General features: G+C 44.8%; 1 protein-coding gene across 7 annotated transcripts in view; it reads left to right on the top strand.

The window, feature by feature from the left end:
- Window positions 1–14664, top strand: part of FRMD4A (FERM domain containing 4A) — a 450500-nt gene that overhangs the window by 298091 nt on the left and 137745 nt on the right. For all 7 annotated transcript variants that reach the window (XM_004774871.3, XM_045069220.1, XM_004774870.3 and 4 more), the window contains exon 3: window positions 3775–3869. In XM_004774871.3, the coding sequence (XP_004774928.1) occupies window positions 3775–3869 (95 nt within the window). The remainder of the gene's footprint in view (window positions 1–3774; window positions 3870–14664) is intronic.

Raw genomic sequence — 14664 nt, 5'->3', positions numbered from 1 at the left:
CTCAGCACCACACCTGGGTGCTGGGTGTATCAGGGCCTCAGTGAGTTCTTTAGAAAGCGCGGCGTTAGGAAAGTTACACAGAGGAGCATTTCCTATGACCAGATGAAGTAGCTTCCTGCCTCCACGTCTGTCCTTGTGAGAGGTCTTACCGCTGGGGCCCTGTGTCCGAGTCCTCTTGGCTAAGACCCCATTTGCTTCCCCCTCATCCCTCACCCCCCACACATCTTCTACTCCCTCCACTCCTTCCACAGAGTGAATAACTAGACCAGCCCTGAGAGTGATCCTTTCCCTTTGTGGGTAAGTTTATGTGTCTCTGATCAATCCCATTGAGATGCTGGCTTTAACATTGAATCTTCAAGGGAAGGAAATCTGATTTCTGTCATTTCCAATTTGGGGCCAGAAACCTCACCATAAACCCCAAGAACCCCACAGTAATTACCTAATAGTCACACCTCATTTTATAAAACCAGTTTGACCACCTCCTCCTCCCCGTCTTGTCTCCAATCCCTATACTTGACTTTAAGTGACTTTTGCCACTTGGAAAAAAGGGATCAAATCCATTCTGAGTGCAAAAAATTTATCACAAGTGAGGATTGCTTTTACAAATATGACCCGAGCTTTACAAGCAACTCAAAAGATTATCTAAAACATTTTAAGAATTAGCAAGCACCATAGGAATACTGTGACTGCTTGAAAAGCAATGGCCATCATTTGGATAGATAAAGTATGGCGCATTGAGATTTAAAAGTCAGCCATACCTACCCGACATTCGGTCACAACAACTGCATTAAATGCTCTGTTTCAGGGCAGCCAGGGACCTCCTGGGGGCGGGGACAGGCCAAGAGGTGGGGCTGAGCCCGCAGCAAATGTGGCCTGCACCCCCTCCCTTGGATCTATGCACCCCCTCCCTTGGATCTACTTTGTAATTGATCGGTGACATCCTGAGCTGAGCCACGTTTACCCCACCGCAACCCCCCATGGTAGGCTACCTACCGTTTGGAAGGTGGGTCTTAGAGAAAATCTCAAATTCCCTGTTGGTAACAGGGATTACATATTCACTTTTTCCCGTTTTAGCTTGAGCAGAAGTATAGAACATTAAATGGTGTTAGTTTAGCGAGACCAATTCCCCTGTTGATTTCTGGCTTCCAGGGTGAGGTCACTCTGCCCTACCTTCAAACCCAGTCCTGTCATTTCCAGTTGTTTTTATTGGTAAACGGATGGCCATGGAGGCCCAGAGGCTGCTACCCTATGAGCCCAGGAGTGAGACAACAAAGGAAACTGTCTGCTTTGGCTTTTTAAAATGAGCATAAACTAGTAGTTTGTGCCCCTGATAAGCACTCCTTTTTTTCCCCCTAAAATTTTATGTATTTAACAGAGAGAGATACAGCGAGAGAGGGAGCACAGAGAGAGTGGGAGAGGGGGAAGCAGGCTTCCTGCCGAGCAGGGAACCTGATGCAGGGCTCATTCCCAGGGACCTGGGATCTTGACCTGAGCCAAAGGCAGATGCCTTATGGCTGAGCCACCCAGGTGCCCCTGATAAGCACTCCTTATCGGCAGGTGCTATGTGCCACTCATTTCTCTGTGTCTTGCAATATTGGCTCCTTGCCCTGCCCAGATTAGATGGTCAGTAAATATTTGTTGAATTAAAGGGAAATGTACCTGAATTAGTCCCTTTGGGCTGCCATTACAAAATACCACAGCCTGGGGGGCTTGAGCAATAGAAATTTATTTTCTCACAGTTTTGCAGGCTGGAAGTTCAAGACCAGGGTGCCCACATGGTTAGGTTCTCATGAGGGCCTTCTTCCTGGCTTGCAGACAGCCACCTTGGCGCCATGTCCTTACATGGTGGAGAGAGAGAGTGATCTCTCTGATGTCTCGTCTCGTAGGGTCACTGATTCCGTTCGTGACAGCTCCGCCCTCGTGACTTCATCTAGCCCTAATTCCCCTTCTAAAGTCCCATCTCCAAATGCCGCCACAGTAGGGATTAGGGCCTACTGGGTGGCTCAGTCATTTGAACTACTGCCTCTGGCTTGGATCATGATCTCGGGTGTCTGTGATTGAGCCCCACCCACATCAAGGCTCCCGGCTCAGTGGGGAGTCTGCTTCTCCCTTTCCCTCACCCAGCTCATTCTGTCTTTCTCAAATAAATTAATTTTTTAAAAATCTTTAAAAAAAGAAAGGAAACTGTCCTGTAACTCTTGTCCTGTAACATATCTTATCCATTCTCCTAACAGGGTAACCACTCGAATAGGAAACATACTCAGGAAGGTATATGGATGTGCACAGATGCACACTAACGTTCACACACAGAAGCAATATACAAATCTTTCTCTTCTGGAACCTTTGTTTTCGCTCTGAGCTTGGAGACCAAGCAAGTACAGTGGAATACTGTAGTTATCGTAAGGACAATATGTTTGTGGATACTTGACCTGGAAGCTGGCTTAGAAATAACTACTCCCATTAGCTCCGTGTGTCCCGCAGACAGCCCCACCCCACCGCCCGGCCTTCTGTGGCCGCCTCGCCTGTGATTGGCAAAGGTGAATGATATGTTACCAGTATAGACCTCGACAGTGATTTCATGCCTAAACCCCTGGCATACTCCTTTAGATTGGCAGAGGTGTTTTAGAAAAGAGTTTATGATAAAAACACTCTCACATAAAGATTGTTCTTCTCCTAAAATCTTTAAAACAAAAAATATTTGGGGCTGCTCCTGGTGGCTCAGTCTATTAACATCTGCCTTCAGCTCAGGTCATGATCCCAACTGTCCTGGGATCAAGCCCCTCGATGGGATCTCCACTCAGCGGGGACTCTGTTTCTCCTTCCCCCTCCGCCCGCCTCTCTGCCTACTTGTGATCTCTTTCTTTGTCAAATAAATAAAATCTTTAAAAAGGGAGGGTGTGTGCCTGGGTAGCTCAGTGGGTTAAAGCCTCTGCCTTTGGCTCAGGTCATGATCCCAGGGTCCTGGGATCGAGCCCCGCATCAGTCTCTCTGCTCAGCAGGGAGCCTGCTTCCTTCTCTCTCTCTCTCTCTCTCTCTTTCTCTCTGCCTGCTTGTGATCTCTGTCAAATAAATAAATAAAATCTTTAAAAAAAAAAAAAAAGGCTGTTCTCCTTTGGAAAGGCAACTGGAGGGTGAATTTGTAATTCTCAAATTCCTGTCCCAAGGTTCTTTGGCTTTAATTTTAACATTCCTGGAGGAGGGTACTTTTAATGTTTGTATTCAGAATTATGGAGTGGGAGTGAGGATTCAAATCCCAGTCCCAATACTTGCCTATTAATCTCTGGTTCCCTGTTCTGGCCCATACAACAGAGTAAGTAGCAGGTGCACGGCCCCAGGAGAAGCAGAGATGCTGGGGTTTGTAACGTGCGTAGAACAGGGTGTGACATGCAGCACACACTATGCGAATATATGTCACATGTGTATCCATAAAAATATATTCCTATAAGGCATCTTCCTGTTGGTGCGGCATAAAATGTTCTCCTGTGTGGAGAAGAAGAGCTAGATGGTTTGACAGCCCTGCCAAACACAGCAGGTACCATTTGTTCTAGAGCCAACTACTGGGCAAACAAGGCGGAAGGTCTTCGCCCGTTCATGGCCCTGTGCTTGGCTTTTTGCTCGGTGGCTTCCTCGTTGTCTACTCCTGTTGGTTTTACAAAAACCATTCATGTCCCTGAGTTTTGAGATATCCCATTTAAAAATTCTATCTACCTGAGATTGTCTTAGGAAAAGTCCCCTCTGCTCACTTGTTCTTTTTCCACCTTACTCTTCCTCCAGCCCAAGCTTTTGGCCAAGGAGCTGCTGGACCTCGTGGCCTCTCACTTCAATCTGAAGGAAAAGGAATACTTTGGAATAGCCTTCACAGATGAGACGTAAGTGCTACCATGGGCCCTCCAAACCTGCAGGGAGAACGAGACCCTGACATTGCGCTGTCCCAGCTGTCAACAGGGCAGTCAGCAGCGGGCCACTTGGGTCATGTGCTACGGGGTCAGCCCAAGTTCATCGTCCGAATTTCAAAGACCTTGTGATCGTGCCTGGAACAGCCAAAGGATATAATTAGGGGGATGCTAATATAAAATTATTAGGTAAACTGGTTCTTACAATCAAGCAGATTCGTGTTCAGAACTGAAATGTTTATTTTTTTTTTAAAGTGGATTTTGTATGGGTTTGTTTCTTATTAAAGTTAAATGAAAACTTCTGGAAATTAAATATTTCTTTCCAATGGTAGAATAACAATAACAGGAAATGAATTTGATGATAAACTCAAAATGAAAAGTATTTGTGCAGTTTCACTGTCTTGGCTGAAATAGAATATAAAAATCGAAAATTTGTATCATTCTTCTGATGAAGAATACATTTGTTTTCAATGGTTTTCAATTTGGCTCTATAAAGTGGCATTTTGCAACCCAGGCAAGGAATATCTTTGCTAAAATTTCAATTTCCTTCTTAATATACTGTTATCAAAAGAACACATTGAACACCTGCACAGATTCCTAGATAAGATACAAAAAGGAAGCGTTTCACAATTTTTTTCCTTTGTGTATACTACTCCATCTCTCTCTTTCCAAATGTTTAGAATTACAGATGTGATTTCCTAGGATATTAACAAAGAAGGGTTAGGCCAGACGAGACAGTTCGGGGGTTGAGGGGGGCCGTGCCCCCTCCATTAAGATGGTGCCATCAAGGGAGGACAAGCTCAGACACAAGGACAGGAGGCGCCCACAACAGGCAGTAGGAGGGGTTGTCATATGTACCTGCCCACGGGCGCACTTTGCCTCAGGAGTTGCAAGTTGGCAGAGTGGCCGTCTGATTTATTGTCTGAATCAGTACAGTGTGAGTAAAACGGCAGGTAAATGAGTGCTGTCTTAGATGAACTGGAACATTTGCCCTCTGAATTAGCAACATTTCAAGTGGTGGCGTGATCAGGTGGCAGGCGTGGAGAGCAGAGCTCCAGCTTCCTCAGGAAAGCCGGGAGGGGCCGGGTCGGCCGTGGGAACTGGTCAGAAAGGAAAGCCCGAGAGTTGCCCTGGTCTAGAATGATCACTGTGCCTGCAAGGAGGCCCAGCGAGCCTGGCTGGGAGCTGGAGGACCCTGGTGGGAAGGAGCCAGCATAGAAAGAAAACAAATGCCTTAAAATAAATACACATCGCAACTACTTTCACAAATGCAGGTGTTCTACCCTTTACCCTGAGATCACGGTTAAACCCCCTAAATTGCTAGTCATACATTTCACTAATTAGAGGGAAACCAGAAGTTTCAATTAATCATATCCCATTGTTCACATTGCCCGAGTATGTTTACTCTTGTAAAAGATCCGTGTACCCTGCATGAGCCCCAATTAGACTTCCCTTTGGAATAAACAAGAATCAAAGAAGAGGCATGTTGTCCCTGGCCAGTGAGGAAGAAATACGGCTGCTGAATTTACATATGTCTGTCTGAACAGCACAGGCCACAAGGAATCGGCTGTAAGGTAGAAAGTCACTTTCTGGGGCACCTTGTGGCTCAGTCGGTGAGGTGTCTGACTCAGTCTGAGCTCAGGTCTTCATCTTAGGTTCAAGAGTTCGAGCCCCACCTTGGGGTCCGTGCTGGTATGGAACCTACTTAAAAACAAAAAAACAAGGATGCCTGGGTGTCTCCGTTGGTTAAGCATCTGCCTTTGGCTCAGGTCATGACCCCAGGGTTCTGGGATGGAGTCCCTCGTTGGGCTCCTTTCTCAGTGGGGAGCCTGCTTCTCCCTCTCCCTGTGCCTGTCATTCCCCCTGCCTGGGCATGCATGCTCTCTCTCCGACAAATGAATACATAAAATCTTTAAAAACAAAATAAAACCAAAAGACCCAGCCTGTGTGCTGTGGGTCTTAGTGCTCCTGGTTCTCTGAGCTGGCCAGGAAAGCGTGGGGGCAAGTCACAGGGAGGATGTGAGCCATCCTCTGGCAGAATCCAGGGAAAGCATGGCCGCCACCGTCCCCTTCCCCCCAGTCTGGGCGGGAGGATCCGTCCAGCAAGTGTCAGAGTGGCAGGCAGCTGGCGGGAGCTCAGTGGGCAAGGGTTGCAGCTGCCAGATGGGCCTGACACACGGTGACCTGGCTAGTGTCAGGGGCCCCGCGGAAAACCAGGGCCCCCAAGGAACTAGGCCAAGGAGACAGAAACAAAGGGGAGGCCATGACTCAGGGCACAATCAGTTGTGGCCTGACAACACCTGGGGCCAACAGATGTTGGCTGACGGACTTGTGGGTCATCTGAACTTCCCTCCTTTTGTAGGAGGGAGAGAGGAGGACAGCTGCCACCATGAACTTGTGCCTGCAGCTGAGTCCTGGCCTAGGTCAGTGGTTCTGTGTCAGTGAGTACTTGGCCTTGTGACGGGTGCCTCTGGCCCCCACTCCTAGGCACTGTTGGACTCATGTAGAATCTTTAATTTTATTTTTTTAAGATTTTGTTTGTTCATTTGAGAGAGAGACAAGCACGAGCAGAGGGAAGATTCAGAACGGCAGGGAGAAGCCGGGAGCCCAAGGCAGGACTTGATCATGACCCAAGCCAAAGGCAGACGCTTAACTAACTGAACCACCCAGGCGTCCCCAACATGGAATCTTTAGATAACCCTGTGTCCGAATTGTGCGTGTGTGCTATGACATGGAGTGTGTGTGTGACTTATGCAGGTGCAACACTGTGCCTCCTAAAATGAAATTGAAGCTTTATCTTTCATTATAGCCCATGGTATATACCTTGTTTGCATATTTCTAATGCAGATCAAACAAGACTAACATTTGGACAGGGCTCGTGAGCTGTAAAATACCAGGCAAGTGTAAGATCCCACCAGCAGTATTATGATTCCTTATGATAGACCAGAAGACTTCAAGGCCATTGATGGCCAGCATGGCCTTTCATATTAATGCTGTTGATGACATTTTGTAGGATCTGGATGGGGCTGGAGATGAGGTCTATGAAAGCAAATGGAAGACAGGAAGTTAGAAGTTTCTCTAAGCTTCTCTGACACCATCAGGTTATATTTTTTAATAAAGTGCCTAAATGCACCAGACATGACTTTGAGCCCCAGGATATTTAATATCATCGACTAATCCACAGTTTTGCGGCATTAGTAATGGCTTCGCCTTTTAACTTCACTTTTTAACTTTTTATTTAGAAATAATTAAACTCACAGGAGTTGACAAAAAGACCGTAGAATTTCCATACACCCTCCACCCAGCTTCCCTGATTGTTACAGTTTACAAAGTGTGTGACATTTTTCAAAATGGAGAGATTAACATGAAACTAGCCAACTTTGATATTATTGGTATGAAACTATAGACTTCAAGTTATACCAGTTTTTCCACAAATGCCTCTTTTTTTTTCTGTTCCGAGATCCAGTTGACTTTAGCCCCCTCTTATTTTTAGTAACTAATACAAAGCGACATCAGTGGTCATCTGTAGATGGTCTGAATGCTGGCGGTCCCTGCAAACAATGACATTTTGGCAGCCTTTAAAACATTCTGAAGCAAAGGGGGAGCCCGGTATAAATTTGATCTTAAAATAATTATGCTTTGCTAGAGTTGCGGTTCTCAGCCTTGACCGCACACTGGCGTCACTAAGACATTTTATAAAATACCAGTGCCTGGGACATACCTTCCTAATTCTGATTTATTTGGTCTGGCGGTGGCCTGAACATCAAGATCTTTCAAAGGCCCCCTGACAGATTGTAACATGTAGCCGAGTTTGAAAACCCCTGTTCTAGAGGGAGAAGGGAAAGTTGGAGTAAATTTCTTCTGCCTCCTCCCTGAGATCCAAGGAGAGAAGCTGAGTTCACGCAAACTTTGAGTTATTTGGGGCCAGACATCACCAGTTATGTCATGACACATGCCCGAGACTTGAACAGTTAGAAATTGTCTCTGTTCCAGGGAGAATCAGGAAACCTGATGTTTGGAGATCAGCTCAGATTCACTGTTTCCATGAGCCCTAATAACTGAAATAACTGAAATTTTCAGTCATTGGCTCCCATCATTTAAGAAAAGTTATTTGTACATTTTATTTTTGAGATATTTCCATGGACTATTTGGTTTTAACACCCAAGTTTTGTTTTGTTTTGTTTTCAGAGCCCATGCTTCTGGTTGCATAATTTAAACCAGTAAAGCCCTGTTTGCAGTTATCTGATCTATTCTCCATCATCATTTGTTTTCTCTGCTTGGGTTTTTCTTTTCCTTTTTTTTTTTTTTTAAGATTTTATTTATTTATTTGACAAAGAGAACACAAGCAGGGGAAGCAGCAGAGGGAGAAGGAGAAGCAGGATCTCTGCTGAGCAGGGAGCCCAATGTGGGATTTGATCCCAGCACCCTGGGATCTTGACCTGATCTAAAAGCAGATGCTTAACCAACTGAGCCACCCTGACACCCCTGTTTGGGTTTCTTTTTAAAGGAAAATTCTTTATTGAGGTGTAATTGATACACGAAGAACCATGCCTATTTCTTGTGTGCAATTCAATGAATTTAGACACATGCAAACACCCTTCACAGCCAGGTGTGTATAGTTAAGTTTTAAGTTTTTTAACTGTTGACAGACGATCCCATCATCAAAAGCTCTAGTTAACTTTTCTCCTAGGGGTGCCTGACTGGGCTCAGTAGGTAGAGACTGTGACTCTTGACCTCAGGTTTGAGAATTCAAACCCCACATTGGGTGTAGAGCCTACTTAAAAAAGTAATGGTAGGGGCACCTGGGTGGCATAGACAGTTAAGCATCCGATCCTTGGTTTTGGCTCTGGTTGTGGTCCCAGAGTCCCAAGATCAAGCTGTGTGTCAGGCTCCGCACTCAGCGTGGAATCTTCTTATGAGTTTCTCTCCCTCCCCCTCCTCTCATCTCCCTGCACTCAGCACATGTTCTCTCTCTCTCTCAAATAAATAAATAAATCTTTAAAATAATAGTGATAAAAATAGGGGCACCTGGGTGGCAGAGTCGATTGAGCATCTTTTCTCTTGGTTTCGGCTCAGGTCGTGATCTCATGGGTTGAGCTCCACATCAGGCTCTGTGCTCCGTGTGGAGTCAGCTTAAGATTCTCTCTCCCTCTCCTTTCCCCCCTCCCTCTCATGCTCTCTCTCTCTCTAAAATAAATAATCTTTAAAGATAGTAATAATAATAAAATTTTAAAATAACTTTTAGTTTATTTAACAGAAAGAGTCAAACACACCCCGAGTTGAAGTAATGATTTTCATTGTATATTTATTTAATTTGAATCTCGATGAAAAGTGTTCATTGTTTTTTTGGTTTCTATTTCATTGATTTCTGCTCTGATCTTTATGATTTCTCTTCTCCTGCTGGGCTTAGGGTTTCTTTCTTGTTCTTTCTCTAGCTCCTTTAGGTGTAGGTCTATGAAAAGTGTTCAGAATTGTGTGTCAGATGCTGTAAATGAGTCTTGTTATGTAATGAAAACCTCAAAGAAGTATTCAGAAAGCTGAGGGAGGAAGAAACGTGTTGAGCCATCATTGCATATTTTAAAAGCCAGGTACAGCTAGAATGTATTTTCACATACCAATTAAGAAAATGACTAGTTCTTAACCTCTTATTTAATCACAGAACCCTTTGAAATTTGTTAACAAGTTACATTCCATCACCTCCACCAAAATTTACACACATAATAATTTATGCTCAAGTTTTAGAGGGTTCTCAAATACATGAAACCAGAATCCTGGGATAAGAGCCAATTAAGGATTTTTTTTTTTTTTAACAACATGCTGTTTCCATTGATCACATCATTGATTGGTACTCTTTGCAGTTTGATTCATCCAAATAACTTAGGTCCCAAATGCCTTGTTATACTGGAAATGCCTCAGCAGTCCTGTGCTGGGACAGTGGAGAAAACCTTCGGGGTCCTTGCTCCCCTCAAGGAGAAGGATGACCGGCATTGGTGGAGGCATCTGAGAAGGCTTTAGGTGGTGAACATTCCCAGCCTCAAGCTTATCTACAATCTGAAAATAACATAGAAAAGCAGTTTTCCCCTTGCAGAAGAAATAGCAGGAAGATACAGTGCTGAGAAAGTAGTTTTAGAAATAGTTTGGGATTTCCATTCAGGAAATGCTGTGTACCAGGAGACGGGGGAGAAAAATCAATGCCAAGACCTCCATGCCTGGGTTGTAACTGCTGCTCGTGAGAACGTGGCATTCGGCTCCCAGTGCTGCCTCGGAGACAGCTGTGTAGACATCCAGACATATGGCAAACCACAGTGCCTTCCATTTAGGGACTGGAGAAGGGCTCTAGAGCTTTTCCTGTGTGCACCTGAGATAAATAAAAAAGAATGGGGTGATCTGAGGAGGCCTGAGGAATCCCTGTCTTCTGACATTTACGTTCCCAGTGCCAGCAGGACAGTGGTGCTCAGATCCTGGGGTCAGTAAGCAGTGAATTCTCCCCAAATGTGGAGACTGTTTAGGGCAAGAGCTGTGTCTCTACGTGGACGGCTGTCATCACACCAGCAGTATTGATCGATGGAGTGTATTTGAAGCTGATGGATTTGTTCTGGAGCCTGGTTTACTTAGCATTCACTGTTAAGCCCTGGAAATAGAGAGATGACTAGCTTTGACCTCTGTAGGGCTTGCATTTTTAGTTTAGAAGGTAAGTAATCAGATACAGTGTAGGAGGTGCTACAAATGAAAATTCAGAACAGCCTTAAGAGAACATAGTGGAGCAAACAGTTCCTCCACAAATAAAAAATTAAAGCCATAAAGTCAGTGGGACCAAATAGCCATCTGTTTTCCTTGATACTCATCTTTGTCTGTCTGTCTCCTTCTCCGTCTGTCTCTCTCACACACACACTCACTCACATACTTGAAGGCCACTGTTTGAGAGTTTCTAGCTAAATTATGACCCCTGAGCTATCCTTGATGAGCCCACGTATTTCCAACTAAGGGCATGAACTAGCAAACATTCTTCCCTTTGAGGAGCACTCTGCCCACCCCCACCGCCCCCCAGTCCAGTGACATCCATATGCATTTCATGCTCTTGCTTTGGCTTTCTTTGGAAACTCATTCCATAGGTAATAACCTATCTGTGTTAAAAACCTCTAAAAGGCACAAGGCACAGCATATCGTTCTCCCTCAAGGGTCCAAGCAGCAACCAGCTTATCAGATACCTCTACCCTGTGGTAGCTCCCCATAAACAAAGCTCTCCTTAGGGCCATCTCTATTGAAGGTGCCAACGCTGGAACCAAAAATCTATTTGTCTTATATGTAGAAGCTAAAAGCAATCTGTTAAATAAATGCATCCAATTTCTGCTGCCCGGAAGCAATTGCATATTTATTACCGGCCCAACAGTTTGACCTATCGCCACCATAAAGCAAATGAGTGTTATCTCGCTCAGCTTTAAAGATAGTTATCAGTCAAGCAGTAACACAAATACTCTGAGTGTTGACTGGAGCATTTTTTTATTTTTTGCTTTGTTATTGGTAAATGCACCGAGGTGAAATCTCAAATGAAAAATCAATAAGAATAATGAAAACCGAGCTATCAGACATCTCTTACTTACACTAAATAGAGAAAATGCTCCTTTGATCTATTCATTCCCCATCCCACCCTAACTTAGAGGGAAAAAAAAAAAGCATTTGAGGAAGGGTCTTGGTGCTGGGACTGTGGGGTGTGACGCAGGGCAGGAAGCGGTGAGGAACTCTTGGGGCCATTAGCTGTCACAAATGTGACTTGGAACCATATACAAGGAGCGAACAATATTTTAACAAGCCCATAGTATTGGAGTTTCCAGGGTACTGGACTTTCCAGTCGACATTTCAATCTATCTCTTAGCTTTTGCCCAAATATAAGGCAGTTATCTTAAGAGACCTGGGATGAGTTACTAGTCCCTTTGGTCTTTGTCTTAGTGAGCAGCCTTTGGTGAAGAGATTTTTGCAGGCACATGAAATGGAGCGAAATGGAGGGGGCCGCTTCCTTCTGCCCAAGGACCTCAGGACTCTGGCGTCCACCTGTCTGTGGCTGTCAGAACCCTGTGCATGGGTGTGCGTCCTGCCATCGCCCACATGCCTCAGCTGGGGGTTCAGGAGTCAAGCAGAGGAAGTGGAGAAAGGAAATTCATTCTTCCTCGGATGCTGGCTATTCAGTCTGGAGTGGTTCTGGCCTCCTGCTTCCTGATTGTGTTCTTAGTGTCTGACTATTTCAGTGCTTGGTAAATGCTAAACTGATAATATGGCTCCAATGAAGGAATTTCCAATTAAATAAATATATTATGAAACAGTCATTCTTTAAAAAATGTTTTTATTTTTATTTATTTATTTCTATTTATTTATTTTAAAGGTTGATTGATTGATTTGCTGGGGCATGGAGGGAGAGGGAGAAGCTCAAGCAGACTCCATGCTGAGCACCGAGTCCAACACCGGGCTCAATCTCATGACCCTGAGATCACGACCAAAGCTGAAACCAAGAGTCAGACAGTTAAATTATTGTACCACCCAGGTGCCCATCTTTAAAAAAATTTTAACGGGAATGAAATTCTGTAGAGAGAGAATCTATTCCTCTTATTGTCTTCTGCTCACATGGATGAAGTAGGGCAGAGCACCCTAAACAGAGTGGCATCCAAGGGACACCTATGTCTGTGTCCTTTCATACGTAATGTCCCCACCTAGAGGTTCTTCACCAAGTGAATCATGGCCCACCTTCACCCCCCTGCCCCTGCCAAGGCCAGGTTGAATCCCAAGCAGTTGGTGTGGTCAGTAATATTGGGCCGTTGGACTGCACTGTGGATTTCTCTTGTGATAATCATAAAAAGGTTCTTCCTGACAGACCCTTTATCACAAATTATTGTCAGGCAAGAGATTAAAATTTAACTCTGCTTAGCCATTGGATGGATTGCTGTTCAGAGTTTCCTCAAGATTTTCTGAGCCTGAAGAAAAGGCTCTTGGAGATTCTGGACATTTTCATAGACAGGAAGAGCGTGACTGTAACTTACTATCCGGTACTTAGGGCTAACATTTGTGCTAATACCTTCCACTTGATCAAACATACACATTTTACCTTATGAATCAGGTCTCTGTTTTTCAGATGTAAAGGGTCTACTGGGGAGACAGAAAGCATACATAGAGGAGCTTCCACAGATGGTGGGGAGGGAGTATGGGAGCAGGTATGCCTGGGGTGGGCGCCGTGAGGGTCCAGAGAGGAACCCAGCCCAGGCTGGTTTGTGGTATGGGAAGGTAGGTCAAGGAGCGCTTTCTGGAAGAAACACAGGAAAGCCAGGTCTTGAAGGATGGGTCAGGCTACGCTCGGTGAATAAGGAAGGGAAGGGCATTCTAGGCAGAGAGATGAGCTCAGGCACAGAGGTCTGAAGCAGTATGACCCTGTGGGGCAGTCTCAGCATTTCCAGTACAGCCAGAGACCAAGTTGGCACCGAGGTCTTCTGCTTCCAGATCCCATCTTCTAGTTGGATGGGAATTTATCCCACCTTTCTGGAAGAAAGTGATCTGGTCATTTTATTTAGAAATTCTTTTTTCCCATTATTTTTTTATCCTTACTATATTCAGAGAAGAATAACCAAACATGAAAGATAAAGTTAATAGAAAAAAAAAATGTTTCTCTAGATGGAGATCCTTAGGAGGAGGGAAAAGAGAAGTTCCTCAGGTGGACGCTCTTCAGAAGCGGATTCAAATACCATCTCCAGAGCCATAGCTGTGGGCTTCATTGAAAGAGATTTTGTGTAAAATGTACAGCTCCTCAAGTGGAGATGGAAACCTCTAGCATGTTTTCTGTCTTGCATTTGTTGGAGGCAAGCATGTGCTTGGAGGAACAGACATTCTAATGCAGCGAGTCAGACAACTTTTGTCTCCCATTGTCCACAGAGCTAGTGCCAGCCTTTCACATGTTGCATATGTGCTATGAACATGTTACCCAACATCAGGCACCTGAGGAGGCTTCATGGATCAGTTGTGTCTGTTCAACATGAGCTTCCTGAGTAAAGGTGATTATAGGACTCAGTTCTCCAGGCTTTTGGACCAAAACTGGGTCCGAAGAGGAGAAGAAAAGATAGACGCCTCTCCTCATACCTATCCCATGGTTCTGCCTCACTCTGCAAAGACCACTGTCCTCATTTGTGGCCTCCCAGGCCCTAGCAGCTGGTCGCTGCCCTCTACAACCTCATCCTTTTCTATTCACACAACATCAACATGCCAGACTTCTCCCTACCTCAGGGCCTTTGCACATGCTGGCTACACTGCTTGGAACGTAGTCCCCCTTCTCTTTGCTAAGTTAACTCTTACTGTTCTTCAAATCTCAAACACCAGGCAGTACTTCTCAGACCCTAGCTCAGGTCCTTACGTGTTCTCATTTCTCATGGTCCTTGTACCATAGGTGTAAGGTCCTAATACCATTCTGATTAGTAATCCTGCTATTAATTGCAGGAATAGTGGCTGAGGGTCTGTCTCCCTACAACACCATAAGCTCAAGGGGAATCAGGATGGTGTCTATTTTATATACCGCTGCATCTCCAGACCCTTTCTCCGAGAAAGTGATTAATTAATATTTACAAAAGGGAAGAAGAGAGGGAAGGAAGAAACACACAAGCCACTCCATTTGTCTATCAAAGGTCTCTGTGGTTCACTGTTTAAAATAGCTTTGATGAGGTATAATTAACATACAATAAACACTCGTTAAAGAGTACAGTTTGATGAGTTTTGACATGTGTCTACACCCATGAAACCA

This window comes from Mustela putorius, unplaced genomic scaffold (assembly GCF_011764305.1).
Source record: "Mustela putorius furo isolate JIRA1106 unplaced genomic scaffold, ASM1176430v1.1 tig00003913_pilon_pilon_pilon, whole genome shotgun sequence".
NCBI lineage: Eukaryota > Metazoa > Chordata > Mammalia > Carnivora > Mustelidae > Mustela > Mustela putorius.
The sequence above is the reverse complement of the archived record's forward strand: the minus strand, read 5'-3'. Positions and strand labels throughout refer to the sequence as shown.